Genomic DNA, 16,280 nt, shown 5'->3' with positions numbered 1-16,280 from the left:
ATGAGTGAACTTGGAGCTGACCAAGTTCCACTCTGGGCTTCTCCCTCTTGGACTCGGGCCACAGCTTCTTGGCATGTGCCTCCATCTTGAGGTTCCGCTGCTGGCTCACCATGTTGGCAGAGTGAGTTTCTGGAGAGTTAGTGCATTTCCCTGTGCTGACGCACCCTTGTGGCTCTGGGGGCCTGTGGGCAGCTCCAGAAGTTTCTATCTCTCAGTTTATTAAGTTTATTCAGTTAAACCCTTTCCCTTCGGGTATGCCCTTTTTCTTCTTTGCTCACAAATTGTGAATACGTTGGGTCGGATCTTTATGTTTTGTTCATTTTAATCAGAATTTTGGGAGAACATAGCTGTGGGCTTCTTTGCCAGCTGTCTTCCTAACCCGGTTCATCTCTCTGTCCCTTTGTTCTTTCACTTAAGGTGGGAGCTAGGGAAGCAAGCAGTCAAAATTCTGTGGAGGGGCATCAGCCTCACCCCTGAAAAGCTTCCTGAAGGTGGGAATGACAGGACATTAGAATCAGTCCTCATTTGACTAGTGGTTAAAAAGATAGAGGAAGACTTCGAAGGTCTGAATCTAGCACTCCAACTTGGGTATATGATCTTAGACGGGTTGCTTCGTGTCTCTGTACTTCCTTTTTTTGTTTTTTGTTTTTGAGAGTGGTAATAGAAACCAGCTCATGAAATTATGAGAATTCAATAACATATACAAATGTTAACCCAGTAACGTTATTATACATCCTAGGCTGTAGACTCAGTGTCAGCCGAGATGTCTTGGCAGCTAGGCAACTAGGAGTCCCTAGCTAGGGGATGGGGACTCCCAGAGCAGTTGAAGCCCAGGCTAAGGCCATAGCTCTGGTTGTGCCGTGTGTGTGTGTGTGTGTGTGTGTGTCAGTGGCAGAAGAGAATGTGGAGGAGGGGAGGGTGTTATGGGTGCTTTCCTCTACTCCCAGCCCCTGTAAGAGTGGGAAAGTATATGCCCAGCATCCTTCTGGGAGGAGAGAACAAACAAACTTGTCTTAAGAAATCCCTGAACAAATCAAGAGGGAAAGAAACCGAATAAAAGCTTCTGCTTTTGCCCAGTGTATACTTGTTTACAAAAATTTTAAGAGTTTAGTTACAGGGCAGTAGCCCCCTGGTTCATCTTCCTAGAGACTTCAGTCCCTTCCTTCACCCTGATTTATGTGTCACTTGTGTCCAGTGACATCCAGTGAGTGACAGGGAGCAAGTCTGTAAATCCATATTTGGGAGCCTGCTGGGACAGAGGATTAAGGAAGGGTGGAGCCTGAGTTCCCAAAGAGTGTTTTGCTGTATTGAAGAGTTAGAAATGAGCTCTCTAACCACTCAGGGCAGTAGTAATAGTGGATATGTTGACCCTAAGGTGAAGGAGTAGGCAGTTTGTCTTGAACTTTTTTCTAGTCAATGTGCTGGCCCAAGCATGGCCACAGAGCATCCCCCAGCCCTCCCAGTGACGATTCCTATAGGGAGTGGGTCCTGTGCTCTATTCATCTTCCCTGTCGTGTGTGTACCTGAGTACACCGTGTTCAGAACTGAAACTTGTCCAAACAAGCAGACTTCGCCTCATAAAGATCCAGAACCATTACAGTATCATCATCAGAGAGCTTTTATTTATTCCATCTGGAATCAAGCTGTCAGGCAGCACAACCGTTGAATATCTGGGATGTCAAAGTGACATTGATAAAAAATGCTTGCCCACAAGCAGTGTCTAGACTTTTGTAAACCCTAATGATTCATGGTGATGTGGAACTGAAGGGCAGAGGTAAAACTCAAATTTGAGAGGTAGAAGGTAGGGACTGCTGTCGATATACTATGAACACGTAACAATTTCATCTTTTGGGAAATTTTGCATCAAATTGATTTTCTTTCTTCCAGGGATATTACATTACAAAAACAAAATAGAGCTTGTGCAATTAGGTGTTTTCAATTCCTCTGGGTAAAGAGTCCCGCCCCCCTTTTGAATTTTTAAATCCCCGTGTTGTGGAAACAGTTGGGGGAAATTTTTACATCTCATGTTTGGGCCAAATAGAACCTCCTTACAAGAGTCCATTAGGTATATCATCTGCCAGAAAGCAGGATAGAAATTTAAAAAGAATTAGCACAAGTACTTGTGTGAGGTTTTTGTGGGATTTAATTAGCACTTTCCATTTTGAAGGAAGTTGGAATCATAAATATGTAGATTAGGTGCAGGCATGGCCCAGATGCAACCTTTCAAAGTTATTTCAGGTAAATTAATTTCCATCAGATGCATTATGCACTCAGAGTCAACTTTAATAGCGCACATTTAGGGAGATGCTTAAGGCATTTTTAAAATGTATGTCTTTGGATGAAAAAAAATCCAGGGACTTTACCAATCATCCCTAATTGCTAGTGCAATCTAAATCAGTTCTTATGGAATCCATAGGAACAGAACAGCTTGTTAATAAATCCTTTTTTTTTTTTTTTTTTTTTTTGCAATTTACTTGTGTTTCTAGCCCCTGAGTCGTATTTGTGATTTAAATCCTGTCATGTCTGTTGTTAGCCATGAATGAGACCTTGGGTAAGGGACTTGGCCCCGTTCAGCCTATTTCCTGTTCGCTAAAAGGTAGAAAATAATTGTACCTCCTTCAGAGGATTGAAGGGAAGATTAGGTGAGATAAATCCCGGAAAGCATTTAATGCAAAATGACTTCGAAAGAGGTTTATAGCAAGTATTCAGTCAGTGGTGGCTATTGTTAAAATTGTCATGTTTGGTTTTATCCTCCTCCCCAAGGGCCATTTCATTGCTGTTTTATTTATGGCAAAATCCAGGCAGAAGAAGTAGCCTGGGGGCTAAGGTCCTAAGCTCTCGATTCTCAGCCTTCTGTTTCTCTATTCAGTCCTACCTTGACATTTGGCTCTGCCTTGGTCACAACTGGGCTTTTTTTTTTTTTTTAACCTGATCCTTCATCAGTGTGTTCTCTGTTTTCACTTATGCTCACCTTCCAGAGGGTGGTCCATTTGCCATCTGAACGGTGTCTCCTTGTCATCTGATCGTACCAGCAGTGGAGCAAGAAGTAGGATACAATGCCTAGATGCACATTCTCTGCTCCTGACTAGCTGTGTGTGCTTGGCCACGTCACTTAGCTTCTCTGGGTCTTAAATGACTCTTTTGTCTCTTAGTGGTAGCCACTCCTGCGCTGTCTGGGAATATTACCTACAAATTCTCTGTGGTGATGGGGATCACTTCAAACAATAGTGTAAATGAGAAAGCGCTTTGATTAATATGAAGCTGAATATATATATTTATATATATATACATACATACATGAGATGCCAGGTGTAGCAGCAGGGGCATTTGATTGCTTTATTGGCTAGAATATGCCCTGTTGTTTCACTGTGTCTATACACACACACACACACACACACACACACACACGCACACCTGTGCTTAAAGAGGGGGTGAAAACATGTTTTTCTCAAATATGCATTTTTCGCTTGTTTGGTTGCAGCTTGTGTCTGTGTACGTTGGATGAGGGGCTGGGGAAACCATTCTAAAACATACCAGAAGGCTTTAACAAAAAAAGCCTTTCAGAAACCAGTAAATCCAGTAGAACCAGTAAATCAAGGGCAAAAGTATCTCCAGACTTCTGATCAGCAATCCTGTTCCTGAATGCTGTGTGACCTTAAGCAGACCATTTAACCTCTCTGGATTTCAGATTACTCAGGGGCAGAGATGGCCCACACAAGCCTCTGCTGGGCCTCGTAGCTTCAGAGCTTTAGAGCTATGGGTATAGGGTGGGAAATGCATGGCGTGCTTTTGCTGTTCTGGCTTTGTAGGTCTTGTGTGCGTTTTGCTGTCCAAAAGTATCCAAGCCACATAACCCAGGCTCTGATTTGGTTCAGTTCACTTGAAACAAGGCCAACTGTAATGGTTCAGGCAAGCCACATTCAGTTTGGGGTTGACTCTGGAAATCAAGAAATCTTCTTTTGGGTTGCTATTCTTTTGGCCTTGCTATTGCTATTTACCAAGTGAGAGGAGTTAATTGCAGAGAAAAATAATTACCTCCACTGAAGCCTGCCAGATATGCTGTTCTCCGCCTGCGGCCCTAAGCTTGCACTACGATATTGCTGAAGGCAGTGTCAGTAAGTCTGTGTGTACGAGCTAGAGAGAAGAAAAAAAGGTCCCCCAACTTGGCCTCCAGTATAATCTGCCCCTACTACCCGTGTCATGGGACTAAGGTTACTTACCCCTTTAGAACATGAGGCCACTAGGTTGGAGCATGAGAGGTGTCTGCTAACATCTGAACGTATTAACACTGAAAGCCGTTATTGGCCATGAACACCATAAACTGATTTCTTATGGGCCATGGGCCAGAGAAGTCGTGGGTGGAGAAGATCTGTAACCCTAAGCATTGCTAAGGAAGGTGGATGTGAGTGATGGTATAAGGATAGCCTCAGAAAAGCAGGCTCCTTCTAAGAGAGAAGAGGGCTGGACAGGCAAGCAAGGAACTGTGTGGGTTCAGAGGAGGGAGGAGGTGCATCCAGTGGCGGCGGGCAGGGAAACGAGGAAAAGGTCCATGGAGAGACATTGTCTGAGCTGATCCTGGCGATGTGGGTAGGCAGAAATGAGAAGCGTCCTAAACAAAGGGAACTGCGTGGGCAGAGACTCTGAGGCAGATGAGTGCAACGAAGGGCATGCTCGAGAGACAAGTGCGGGATTCAGAATGTGATAGGAGCACGTAAAGGAAGAGCTGGAGGTCGGGAGGTTTATGGGAACACAGTGTGGAGACACCTGGGTGGCGGGCTGAACGGTTGGTCGGATATCTTGTGGGCAGGTAGCTTCTGCCGACTGCTGATCTAAGTTGAGCTCGCTTCTTGGGTGGTAAGTGCAAGCCGTTTAGTGCACGTGGAAAGTTACTCCCCAGCCTCCCACTCTCAGACCACAGGGGACAGCGAGTGTGGGGGTAGAACATTCCACTCGTGGCCAGGAAAGCTGTGCCCAATTAAAGGTCTCTGACGTCTCCACGGGCATATTTACATCTTTCACAAAGTTGTCGAGAGATTCCTAAGAAAATGTCATTAAAGAATCTAGTTCCCAGAAAGAGAAGTCAGCTGGGATACCTAGTCCAAGAAAAGACCATGTTTTAAAGTTGTATGAAAACAATTAAAATGTCTCCCCTGGCTGGGGACAGGAAGGGGCGCGAAGAGGGTGTGAAGACGGTTCTAAGTCAAAGGTACCAGTCAGGAACGAAAAAGAGGACACCGCTTGCTTGTCATTTTGTACACATGGTAGAAATCGAAAGAAGAATCTCTGTTTCAGTAGATGTATCTTCTAGACAAGTGCTCTACTACAAGTACATCTAGAATGAATTTGCTATGGTCAGCAGCCAGCCTCCTGTGTTGATAATAATCGGCTCATCTTTGTGCATACACAAGTGAGAGTTGCTAGCAGGGTACGAAATAGATGTGCAACACAATCTCAACCCTGAAGGAATATGTTAGAAAAAAAAGAAAGGAGTAAAATGTGCTGGAATGGAACAGGTACCAGGTTGCCTCTGGGTAATAGAATTATGAGTCACATAGATAATGGCAGTGAATATGTTTTTTTAACACTTCTCTATACTTGAAAACTTTTATTTAGTAATCATGTGTTATTTTCATAGGGGAGAAAGGTATTTAGAGGTTGTAGGGAAAAAATGTGCTAAAAGAGAAGAGACTCCCTTAGCAAATTATTTTATTTGACTCTGTCACCAAATGAGGAAAAGTTGGGTCCAGGCGAGATTAAGCTGCCTATAATGTTGAGTTTCTCTTCCTCTCTCCTTCTTAGACTCCATAGTAGCCGGTTGTGCAGTTCACCTTTTTTTTTTTGTTTTAAACAGTTCACGGATCCTCGCTGTCCTTGGTTTCCAGCACGTCTTCAATTTATTCTACGGTGAGTATAAATCAATGCTGTATGCATTGCTATGATCATGAGGACCGGGGCTCCTTTATCAAGTGTATCAAGAATAAAATATAAAATCATTTCTCCTAGAGAAAGCATTTCCATTATAAGGGAATCGTTTAATAGGGAACAAGATTTGAAATTCACAAACAGCTGTTGAGCATAATGTATCAACCGATAAGGCAGGAGCTCACTTTGTTAAAGTGGCATTGTGCTTTGGGTGGTAACTAGTTAGAATGTGTGAAAAGCTTGGCCACCTGCTGGTAGCCTTAGAAAAGAAAGGCCTTAAATAACCTAGTCTTCTGTCTGCCTCAGTTTCTTTATCTGTGAAGTGGAAAGAATAGCAGCCCCTACGGTGAGGGAGATGACCTTTCACAACAGTATAAATTCCTTGAGGGCAAGGACTTTTTCTGTTTTCATTCCTAGTGCCTAGAGCAAAGCCTAGCATATAGTAGGTGTTCAGAAAATAGGCTTGAATGAAATAAGAAAATGCATGGGAAGCACTAAATACAGTGTGCACAGCACAGAGTAATCTCTCGAAGGTTGGCTATCATCACTGAGTGGTCTACTGAACAAAAGCCAAATGGAATCGAAAGATGGTACTGGATTTGTTCAGAGGTTTTTGCTTTTTATAGCTCTGTGCATGACTATTTATCTTAAAATTTTTAACTTGGGAATTCCTATAGGAAAAAAATCATTTTACTAATTAAGAATTGGAAATCCTTTAGCCCTTAATTCCATGGAGGACAGATATTTTAGTAAGTCAGTTTTTGGTAACACCAGGCTCCTGGGCTAGAGACCTCGTGGGACAAACTGTCTATGGCCCCTTAGAAGTTTAAAGGCCATCCTGGAGTCAAGTTAAAGAGACCAGAGCCTAACTGCTCTTTCTTAGGCCGATAGCAAGCACAAACAGACTTGAGTGAGCGCTGACATGCTCTGATTTGAAGGACCTAGAAAGGATCTTTTCTGCTCCGACCCACCTTGCCACCTCCAAACACCTCGTTCCTCAGCCGGTCACCTTGTCCGAAATTTCATCACAGAGTCCTCACTTTGGTTAGTAAGAGGGATTGCCGAAGCCACTACCTACTAAGAAAGCCACAGACATGGCCTTCTAAATCTCAACTAGTACATACACGAAGTCCTGTCTTCTAGAGGGCAGCTCTGCGACATGGGTGCCAAGATAGTACTTTCAAACCTAGATTTACTGCTTTGACAGGATTTACTGGCCCTGTGTGGATGTGAGGCTCTGGGCTACACCCCAAGGATGTGGTGCAGGTGGGCAGAGGAGCCTGCTGCTGAAGGAGGAAGCCAGACGCACCCAAGGACAGCTCGGGACCTGGGACTCTAGTTCCATAGGGTGGGTGCAGAGGCTACCACAGGCATCGCCATCCCCAAGCCCCTTGTTTTCCCAGCGGAGTGCCCGGGGTTTCCCGTCAGCGCGGAGCAGGAAGGTTCTTCTCAGAAGAGTGAGAAATGGGGGCCGGCCTGCACCGGCCAGCCTTGGAGGGAAAGAGCATGAATTCCCCCCGCCTAGGAAGCCATCACTTGCGTTTCCTGGCTGCACTGCCTTCGTGCAGCCCGCTGGAGGCTCTTAGCATCCAAGGCCTTTCGGTCGCTCTTGCTCTGGGTGTGTGGACAGGAAGCTGATGTTTTCATGAAATTTCAAATTATGCTGAGTTGATAAAAATTCACACGTTACCAAAGACCTAATAATAAGTTTCAACTTCATATGTAACTAGACAAGAGCCCCAAGGCCTAATCTTTTTTTCCTCACTATATGACTTTGTGCAAATTATGTCATTATTCCGGGTAGTTGTCAGTTTGTCCTCGCTGTCAGGAAGCCAATGGTCTCAGAGGAGGTGCCCACAACTTCTGACATTCCACCAAGTCATTGATCAAAGGTTCCCCTATACTGTCCTCTACATGTGCCTTCTCTGAGCATATAGGTTACTTTTGCAGACTTAAAAAAAAAAAATAAGTCTAACATTTGCCTGTTTCCACACCAGAGTAGTCTGCGAATTCCAAACTGTATCTGACTACGTTGCTGCCACCAAGCGTGGACATGTGGTCCCTCATCTGTTATCAGCCACTTGGTAATAATAGAATTCTGAGACTCAGACACCTTGGCAAATGTTAAAGCGAACAAGTTCTCGTTCTAAAAAGAGATTGTTGGAGTTTCGTAAGTTGCCACCAACCCAGACCAAGGAGTCTGTTTAAGAGCTGAGTGTTGTTGAAGGCTCTTATTGGATGATAATAGGTTTTTCCCTGAAATCTCTGTAATTCTTGGATATTCAAGAATGCTCATCCTGGCTGAAAATTGCCTGTGATTATAATTATAAAGGAAAGAAAAGGCAACAGTTGCTGAGCAACTGCCATGAAGAAGTCATGGAGTAGACTTTGCCTTGAAAATGGAAGGTGCTACATCGGGCATTAGACCGGCTTTCTTGGCCGGTAGAGGGCAGGAACTGCTAAATGGAGGGAGGCTCCTAGCTTCACTTAAGAGCTCCCAGAGCAGCAGCTGGGGGTAAGATTAAGAACAGGGGTCCAACCCTGAGACAGTGGGCAGAGTGACAGTGGCAGAGGTACGGGGAAGGGGGGGAGTATTAGGCCCGTGGATAGGAGTGTTTAGAAGTGGGGCTCATCCTATATGGATGGTTCACCCTGCTGACCGACCTCCGTCAGCCGCCCAAATGTTAGATAGCTGTGACATTCTCACTGTTAACTTTGTCCTTTGGGTCAGACTCAAAAGTCAGGGACCTTATTTCTAGAAGGCCTCCATAAGAAGGTAGCTGTAGTAAAAAAGCAGGAGAATGTGTTTGTTAAGATCCTAGACTCAAGAGCCAGACTACCTTGGGTCCAGTCCCACCTCTCCCTCTTAATAGCTGTGACCATGGGCAAATTATTCAACCTCCCTGTGCCTCAGTTTCCTCATCTGTGAAATGTAAGTGAATAATGTCAGTACCTACCCAAAGGGTTGTTATGAAGACTAAAAAGTAGAAAGGGCTTAGAACAGTCTCTGGCACACGATAAGCATCCCGTAAATGCTACTTATTACCAGACTGTAAGCAACATGCGGTGAGGGACTTGGTCATGCTCACAGCTGTATCCCAGGTTCTTCAAACAGTGCCTGGCACATAGTAGGATATCAGCAAATATTTGATAGGTGGTGGTAGTGGGCATGAATGGATGAACAGATAAAGAGGGACGGGTGAATATTCCCAGAGAGGGAAGAGGAAGTCCTGAGGACACCTCCCAGCATTTTCCTGAAAGTGTTTCTTAGATGAGAGTGTCCAGCTGTGTGATTTCAGGCAAGATAACCTAACCTCTCTGTGCCTCAGAAGGAATACAGACCTACTCTGTGGGGTTACTGCCAGAATTAAACGATTTGGCCCCCCATGTTCCTAAAACCCAGCTGCTGCTGTTCGAAGCCAGCTGGAGGAAGGACCCTCCTGGAGAGGATCAGGAGTCAGGGCAATGGGGTGAGGAACAGGGCGAAGGGAGACCAGACAGGAAACAGCCCCCACCTGCCCCAGCCGATGGGTGTAGGGTCTGCAGGGTCTAATGAATCATACCGGTAGTTCTGCATTCTGAACTAATATAAAAGTAGACACCAGAGTCAGATGCTGATATTTTAATAATGGGTTTATCACTGGTGAAATTGGCTTAAGACACACATCTAGCACCCAGGGACAAAACAGTCCTTACTGATTTTCACTCGCCTACCTGGCTCCCAAGTCACTGCTCCAACCCTGGGGAAGTGCAAATGGAGGGGTGGAGAGAAGGTGGGAACACTTCCAACATTGCCCAGAATGGGAGGGGGGGGGTGTCTTCCTTTCTGGGCCCCTGTGAGAACCCAAGGAGAGTGAAAGAAAGGTTCCCCCTGCTGCAGGTTCCCCCTATAGGAGGAGAGAGGTAGTCTTATGGTCCCTGGCTAGCAGGTGGCTGTGTCACCGCAGACACAGGGCCCTGGATGGAAGATTCTGCCAGTCAAGGGCCCACGGGCTTCACCTTTACTTCCCAGAGTAGCAGGAAACTGGGGGACTGGAGTTGGGGCAGCAGGAAGGTGAAGGCCTGTTCTTTCTCACAACCTGGGGAATCAGCAGACAGGCTGATGGGGCTCCCAGCTTCCCTCACTTCGGAGGCAGTGCCCCGGAAACAGGAGAGGGAGGAATGACATGGGCAGTTACCCCGTGAACAGTCCTTTTCCCCCAGCTAGGATTGCCAGATTAAATACAGAACGCCCAGTTAAATTAGAAATTCAGATTGACAACAAATAATTTCGGGGGCGCCTGGGTGGCTCAGTGGGTTAAGCGTCCAACTTCAGCTCAGGTCATGATCTCACGACTCGTGAGTTGGAGCCCTGCATCGGGCTCTGTGCTGACAGCTCAGAGCCTGGAGCCTGCTTTGGATTCTGTGTCTCCCTCTGTCTGCCCCTCCCTCCTCCTCCTCCTCCTCCTCCTCCTTCTTTTTCTTCTTTTCCTCCTCCTCTCTCAAAAATAAACATTAAAAAAAAAAAACCAAATAACCTTTTAATATAAATTGTCCCCAGTGTAGCATGGGATATACTTATTTTTATTTGCTAAATCTGGCATCCCTACCCTGGCTCATCCCCTTCTCATCACACCTTCTCCTGAGCACCCAAACTTATTATCTCCACACGGGAGCAGAGGGGCTCCTCACAACCAAAATCACAACCAAAAGTCTTCCTAATTTCTTAAAATAATATGCCGTTTGTATTTGGCCATTCTGATTGGTCAAATTAACTGAACCAGTTTATCCAGAAAAATAACACCAGGAACAAAACTCATAACTTCGGGACTTCTGTCAGCATCCAAATGTGCTCTTCCCCGCGGGCTGCATTGTGCTGTTCTTTGTTCCTCAACTGGTCTAATTTCCCTTATGATTTCTTTACAGCCAGAAGAAAAGTGCCAGTCAGAGGTAAGGAACAGTTTGCCGGCTGGATTTCCTCTGTCACTATTATCTGTTACTTCACCCAGCTCCAGCTGGGAATGGACGCTTTGAGCAAGTAACTCTGTCCCTTGCCGTCTTTAGATTCGCAAGCTGCGGCGGGAGCTGGATGCCTCACAGGAAAAGGTTTCAGCTTTGACCACCCAGCTGACAGCAAATGTGAGTACAGATGCAGGGTGGTAGCCATGGGAGGGGGGGGCAGCCACTGCTCCCTTCCGACATTTCCTCACGGCCGCCTGCCCCCGAGCACCATGGAAGCAGTACAGTGTGAAGGGCAGGAGCTTTGAGCATCGTGAGTGTAAACGTCCGCTCCGGCACTTTCTGGCTCTGTGCTTCGGGCAGCTTCTTTCACCTCTGAGCCTGCACGTGCCCCTCTGTGCAGTGGCGGATGGTGATACTTAGCTCTCTGGGTCGTCAGGTGATCAGTTCTGGAATCCATTAAGTGGTCAGAAAAGTTCATTTCCCTTTTCTTCCTCTTTCTGCAAATGTTCATCTTCAGGAGAAAAAAAAAAAAAAGCGAAGGCTCCAGATAAATAGCTGACTGTTCTGTAATTACAATATGCACAATTACGTGTTCAGGAAGGGCTGCCAACCAGCATTCAATTCAACAACTGTTTATGTGCCAACTATGCCCCGGGCACTGTGGGTTCAACAGCAGAGCAGACACCATCACTGTCATCTTCGTGTACTTTGGTACGGCAGAGAGACAAAACACTTTTCTATAATAGGCTAACTGTTAAGAGAGAGAGGCAGAAGGTTGTGGGAACATGTAGGAGGCGCGCAGAACTCAGTCTGGTGGGGGGGGGGGGGTCAGGAAGGGCTTCTTGGAGGAGGTGACCTGAGGGATGCTGTATAGGGGAGGATGCATGGGGAGGGCAGCGTTCTACCCAGTGTACACATACATGTATCTGTGCAGACGCCCAAGGGGAAGTCTTGGTGCGTTTAGAAAGTATAAGTAAGCTCATTGTAATTAGAATCTATGGCTTGGATATGGGGCAGTGGCGCGGGTGGAGGGGAGAAGGAAGTCAGGAAGAAGCAGCAAAGAAAAGCAAGGGGCACGTCACATCACACTGTCTCCCGGCTGTTAGGGGGAGAGTTTGGGTTTCCTACTGAATCTGTGTGTTTGAAGCAGAGCAGTGTGGTGGTTCGATTTCCTCCTCATGAAGCTTCCTGACTATGGCATGGTTATGGAATTAAGGGGTCCGAGTGTAGGCAGAGACCTCTGGTCTGCAAAGCAGCCCTGCTGAAGAGCTATGAGCCAGGGAGGGCTGAAGTTTAGCAGGCAAAGCCTGCAGTTTTAGGAGGCACTGAGATGTTCCTGAAGCAAGGCTTCCTGCGGGAGCGCGTGGGCCAATCTGAGACCACAGATACATGTGTGGGAGCCTGTCCCAAAGCAGCCTGCACAACCCCATAGTATGCTGGTAAGATGAAAAGCAACTTCAAAAGGTTGTCTTCCTTGGACCAGGAAGCTGAGTCAGTACTCCAAGCAATCATTTGCCTGGAGTTTTTGCCCAGGTAATGCCTGGCTTGAGCCTGAGTCAACTGAAGGAAACTATTTCTCTTAAAATCTGCACATGAAATGCTTCATGTGGTACTTGACCTTAATTAAAAGCTCAGGAACTGGTAACTTCTGTCACCATTGTTCATTCTCCTGAGTTCTCTCACATTTCTGGGAGTGTTTGAATTTTTTTAAACCCTCATGTACCAGGCCGCTGTGTGTTTCGTTATCCTCCTTTGTTTTCTTTTCTGCTTCCACCGTGAGTAACGCTATCAAAAGAACATCAAAGATTGAGATCTGAATTTTGAAGCTTAGAACTTATTTAAAAGAGAAAAACAACCCAGAGATGTTCCGTGGGTTAGTCTTCACGTGGGTACCATTCAAATCCAAAACCAAATCCCAAACTCACTGAGGCAATCTGGATATAATCCGAATGTGAGATTTAATAGCAAGCCCCATCTCAGGTGATTTTTGGAGCTACTCCCCTGGTTAAGGATTACTGCTCTCAATTGGTGCCCCCTACATATCAAAAAATAGATGAATTGACTTATCAGAAAACTCGGGTTAATTCCTCCAGTGGCCTTGTGCTGCCCAAAGGGCCTTACGCTGGGCCATTTGGAACTCTACCCTCTGCTCCAGAAGACTCAGGGTGAGGTCTCTTACATCATCGTTATTATTCCAAAAGTGTGTTTTGCTCCTCACAAAAGCCATTGAAATCCAGTATTGTTTCAAAGTAAATATTTAGTCTTACCACACACCACCGGCAGCCCTAACGTGTTTTATTGTCTGCCGTCTTTCTCACAGGCCAAGCTGTATTTGTTTTTCTAGGCCAAACTACTCAAAGCCACCTTCTCTGGGTGTTTTTATACCACTCGTGTTTGTTTTCCTGGGAATGTGAGAATGGCACTTGGTCAGAAGGCTGTTGTGTGGCTTTGAACCAGGCTCGGGACGGCCTCTCGGCCTGTGTTTTCACAGTTGCTCGTGACCTAAAGTTGGTCCTTTCTCTCGACAGCAAAATGCAAACCTCTAGCTCTTCAGAGCAAACACGGCTTCTTCTTGAGTTTGCAAAAACACTTCTCAATAGCTAGTCTTCTTGGGTTAGGTTTTTGTCTTTAACTGAACGGAAAGTGCGAGTGCCTACAAGTAGAGGCCTGGGTGGCAATCAAAGAATTAAGATAAATGGAAATTCAGTCCTTTAAATTTAACCTTGGCGTTCCTTTGAAATGGCAAGGTTAACAGTCATTTCTTTTCACCGTCTTTGCCCTGGCCCTGTTTCCTTCATCCACTGTGTAAACTGTCTTAAATTGATTGGCTTTGCCATATTCTCCCCGCCAGCTGAAGCGTATCTCTTGATTTCAAACTGCATCGACGTTTTGTCAATTTTTAATGATGAGAGGGCAATGCAGTCAGAAACTGACTAATCCACTTAATATTTTTATTATAAGCGGTCCTGCTCCCTGATAACTCCTACAGCTGTTAGAGAAAAGACCCAACAGTTTATGCTGGATATGTCTTCTCCTCACCTGTCCCTGCTTGATGAAGTCTAGTGACCAAGAGCTCTGACTTCTCCCATCTCTCCTCTTTCAAGTGACATGTCTGCTGACCCTCTCCACAATCCAGGACAGTGTCCCACCCCTCCCCTGGCTGTTACCTCACTTTTATTCTTCACTGAGTGCCTCGGTTCTATGTTCCTCTAGAATGTTACATATGTAGTCAGATCTTACTTCTCCCTCCTCCCCAGACTCCCACTTCCTCTGCCTCCTGTATCTTCCCACCCCTCTCCTAGAGCCCTTTCTTATCTCTCCCCACCTGTGTTCTCATCCTATTTTTTATTGTTTTCCCAGCCCCAAACCTCTTCCTTCCCCCCAAAGTGTCCATTCATTCCTGTGTTTTGCAATTCCATAACAGTACAGACCATTTTCGCCTATGTTGTTTCACTTAAGGCTCACGATAACCCTGGGAGGGAAACAGACATCGCCCCCATTGTATGGATGGAGAAACAGCAGTCAGTGGGATCAGCTCACTTGTCCATTCTTTATTCTCGGTTTTAACCATATTATCAGGATCCTCAGTCAACCAACCGATATTTCACCTGCTGCTGTACAGAGGAAGGAAGAGGCTTCATGTTAGGACACAAGCTTGCCTCTTACCCTTGAAGAAGGTTGCAGAGAAAGGGGCAGACAGAAAAACATCGCATTTCTCAATTCTAAGATACATGTTTTTTTCCCTACATTTTTAACATGTCTGAAAGTGGGATACGTATTTTTCAAGATGTCCTAGCACTATAGAGAATAGTGGTGTGTCTGATGTCGTGTTCTAACAGAAGCGTATAAAAGTAGAGAGGGGCCTTGGGGGAAAGTCCTAACTCCCTGGAGGAACAGGGGAAGGTTTCTCCAAGGAGGTAGCAGATAGGCCTTTCGGTGACTTTTTATTAACCAGGGTTATAACAAGCAAAATAATGCCAACCGCTTTGTTCATCCATTTGTTTTTTTTTTTAATTTTTTTTTAACGTTTTATTTATTTTTGAGACAGAGAGAGACAGAGCATGAATGGGGGAGGGTCAGAGAGAGAGGGAGACACAGAATCCGAAACAGGCTCCAGGCTCTGAGCCGTCAGCCCAGAGCCCAACGCAGCGCTCTAACTCACGGACCGTGAGATCATGACCTGAGCCGAAGTCGGACGCTTAACCGACTGAGCCACCCAGGCGCCCCTTTGTTCCTCCATGTGTACAAACATGCTTGATATCAGCCTCTCCTGTGAGCTTGGCATTTAGTGAACAAAAGTGCCATAGAGCAGAGGAGCTAGAAATGAAGCAGCAGTCACAGGAGTGCATGTGTCTCTGACGGTGACACCATAATGCACATAGGTCGGCAGTCCACGTGCTTTTGAGGGTGAACGTGAGAGAGCCGTCATGAAGGCGTGAGCTTCCATCTCTTGAGAAGGTTGTGTAAAAATTAGGGAGACAGCAGGGAAAGCACATATGAAGGCCCTGAGGTGGGAAGCAGCATGGGATTTTTGAGGATGTGAAAAGCTGGAGTGACTGGATCCCAAAGAGAGATGGAGACTGGGGCTCCAAGGGCTGAAGAATTAGGCGGGGGCTAACTCACATGGCCCCGGTGAGGATTGCAGTCCTTAAGACCCAGCACCCAATAGGCTCTCTTGCCTTGCAGGGTGATCTAACTGAGGTGGTGTCTTTTCTCCTCCAGGCTCACCTGGTGGCAGCCTTTGAACAGAGTCTTGGAAACATGACAATCAGGCTCCAGAGTTTGACCATGACGGCTGAGCAAAAGGTAAAGGAAGAAAGGGTGCTTCCCTCCTCCCTGCTTGGGATGAACAGCAAACCTAAGAATAATACTCTCTTTGGTTCCAGAGAGGAGTAGAGATTTTAGTGCACTTGAACTATGGGAATTGAATCGTGAAGAATAGGTCTGTTGAGTGCAAAAGTGACCTAAACGAAGGGGCGGCCCCAGCACCCGTGACCCATCTCAGAGTCCTATTTCTACGGCTTCTGTGTGCTTATGTGCCCGTTGAAGATTGATGCAACCTAAATACATAGGACAGAGGTTTTGTGGAACTCCTTCGTTCCCTCCCCGCCTGTGCTGAAACCGAGTCGCACTTCTTTTGAGCTCGGTCCAGAATGATGGTAGGGTGACCGGTATTTTTTTCTGTTCCCCAGGATTCAGAGCTGAATGAGTTAAGAAAAACCATCGAGCTGCTAAAGAAACAGAACGCAGCTGCTCAGGCTGCCATTAATGGAGTAATTAACACACCAGAGCTCAACTGCAAAGGTAAAGGAAGGAGAGCAGCCTTCTAGGCAACAACCTGCCTGCCCTTAGGAGCCCTCCCCTGACAACACATGCTGCAGTCTCCCTGCCCCAGGGTGTGTGTCCACGTCAGTCAC

General features: G+C 46.1%; 1 protein-coding gene across 2 annotated transcripts in view; it reads left to right on the top strand.

Annotated features, from left to right (window-relative positions):
* The window catches only part of NAV2 (neuron navigator 2), a 394,263-nt gene that overhangs the window by 337,652 nt on the left and 40,331 nt on the right, over nt 1–16,280 (top strand). For both annotated transcript variants that reach the window (XM_053203382.1, XM_053203383.1), the window contains 5 exons: nt 5,852–5,904; nt 10,828–10,851; nt 10,966–11,040; nt 15,586–15,669; nt 16,056–16,167. In XM_053203382.1, the coding sequence (XP_053059357.1) occupies nt 5,852–5,904; nt 10,828–10,851; nt 10,966–11,040; nt 15,586–15,669; nt 16,056–16,167 (348 nt within the window). The remainder of the gene's footprint in view (nt 1–5,851; nt 5,905–10,827; nt 10,852–10,965; nt 11,041–15,585; nt 15,670–16,055; nt 16,168–16,280) is intronic.

This window comes from Acinonyx jubatus, chromosome D1 (genome assembly GCF_027475565.1).
Source record: "Acinonyx jubatus isolate Ajub_Pintada_27869175 chromosome D1, VMU_Ajub_asm_v1.0, whole genome shotgun sequence".
NCBI lineage: Eukaryota > Metazoa > Chordata > Mammalia > Carnivora > Felidae > Acinonyx > Acinonyx jubatus.
The sequence above is the reverse complement of the archived record's forward strand: the minus strand, read 5'-3'. Positions and strand labels throughout refer to the sequence as shown.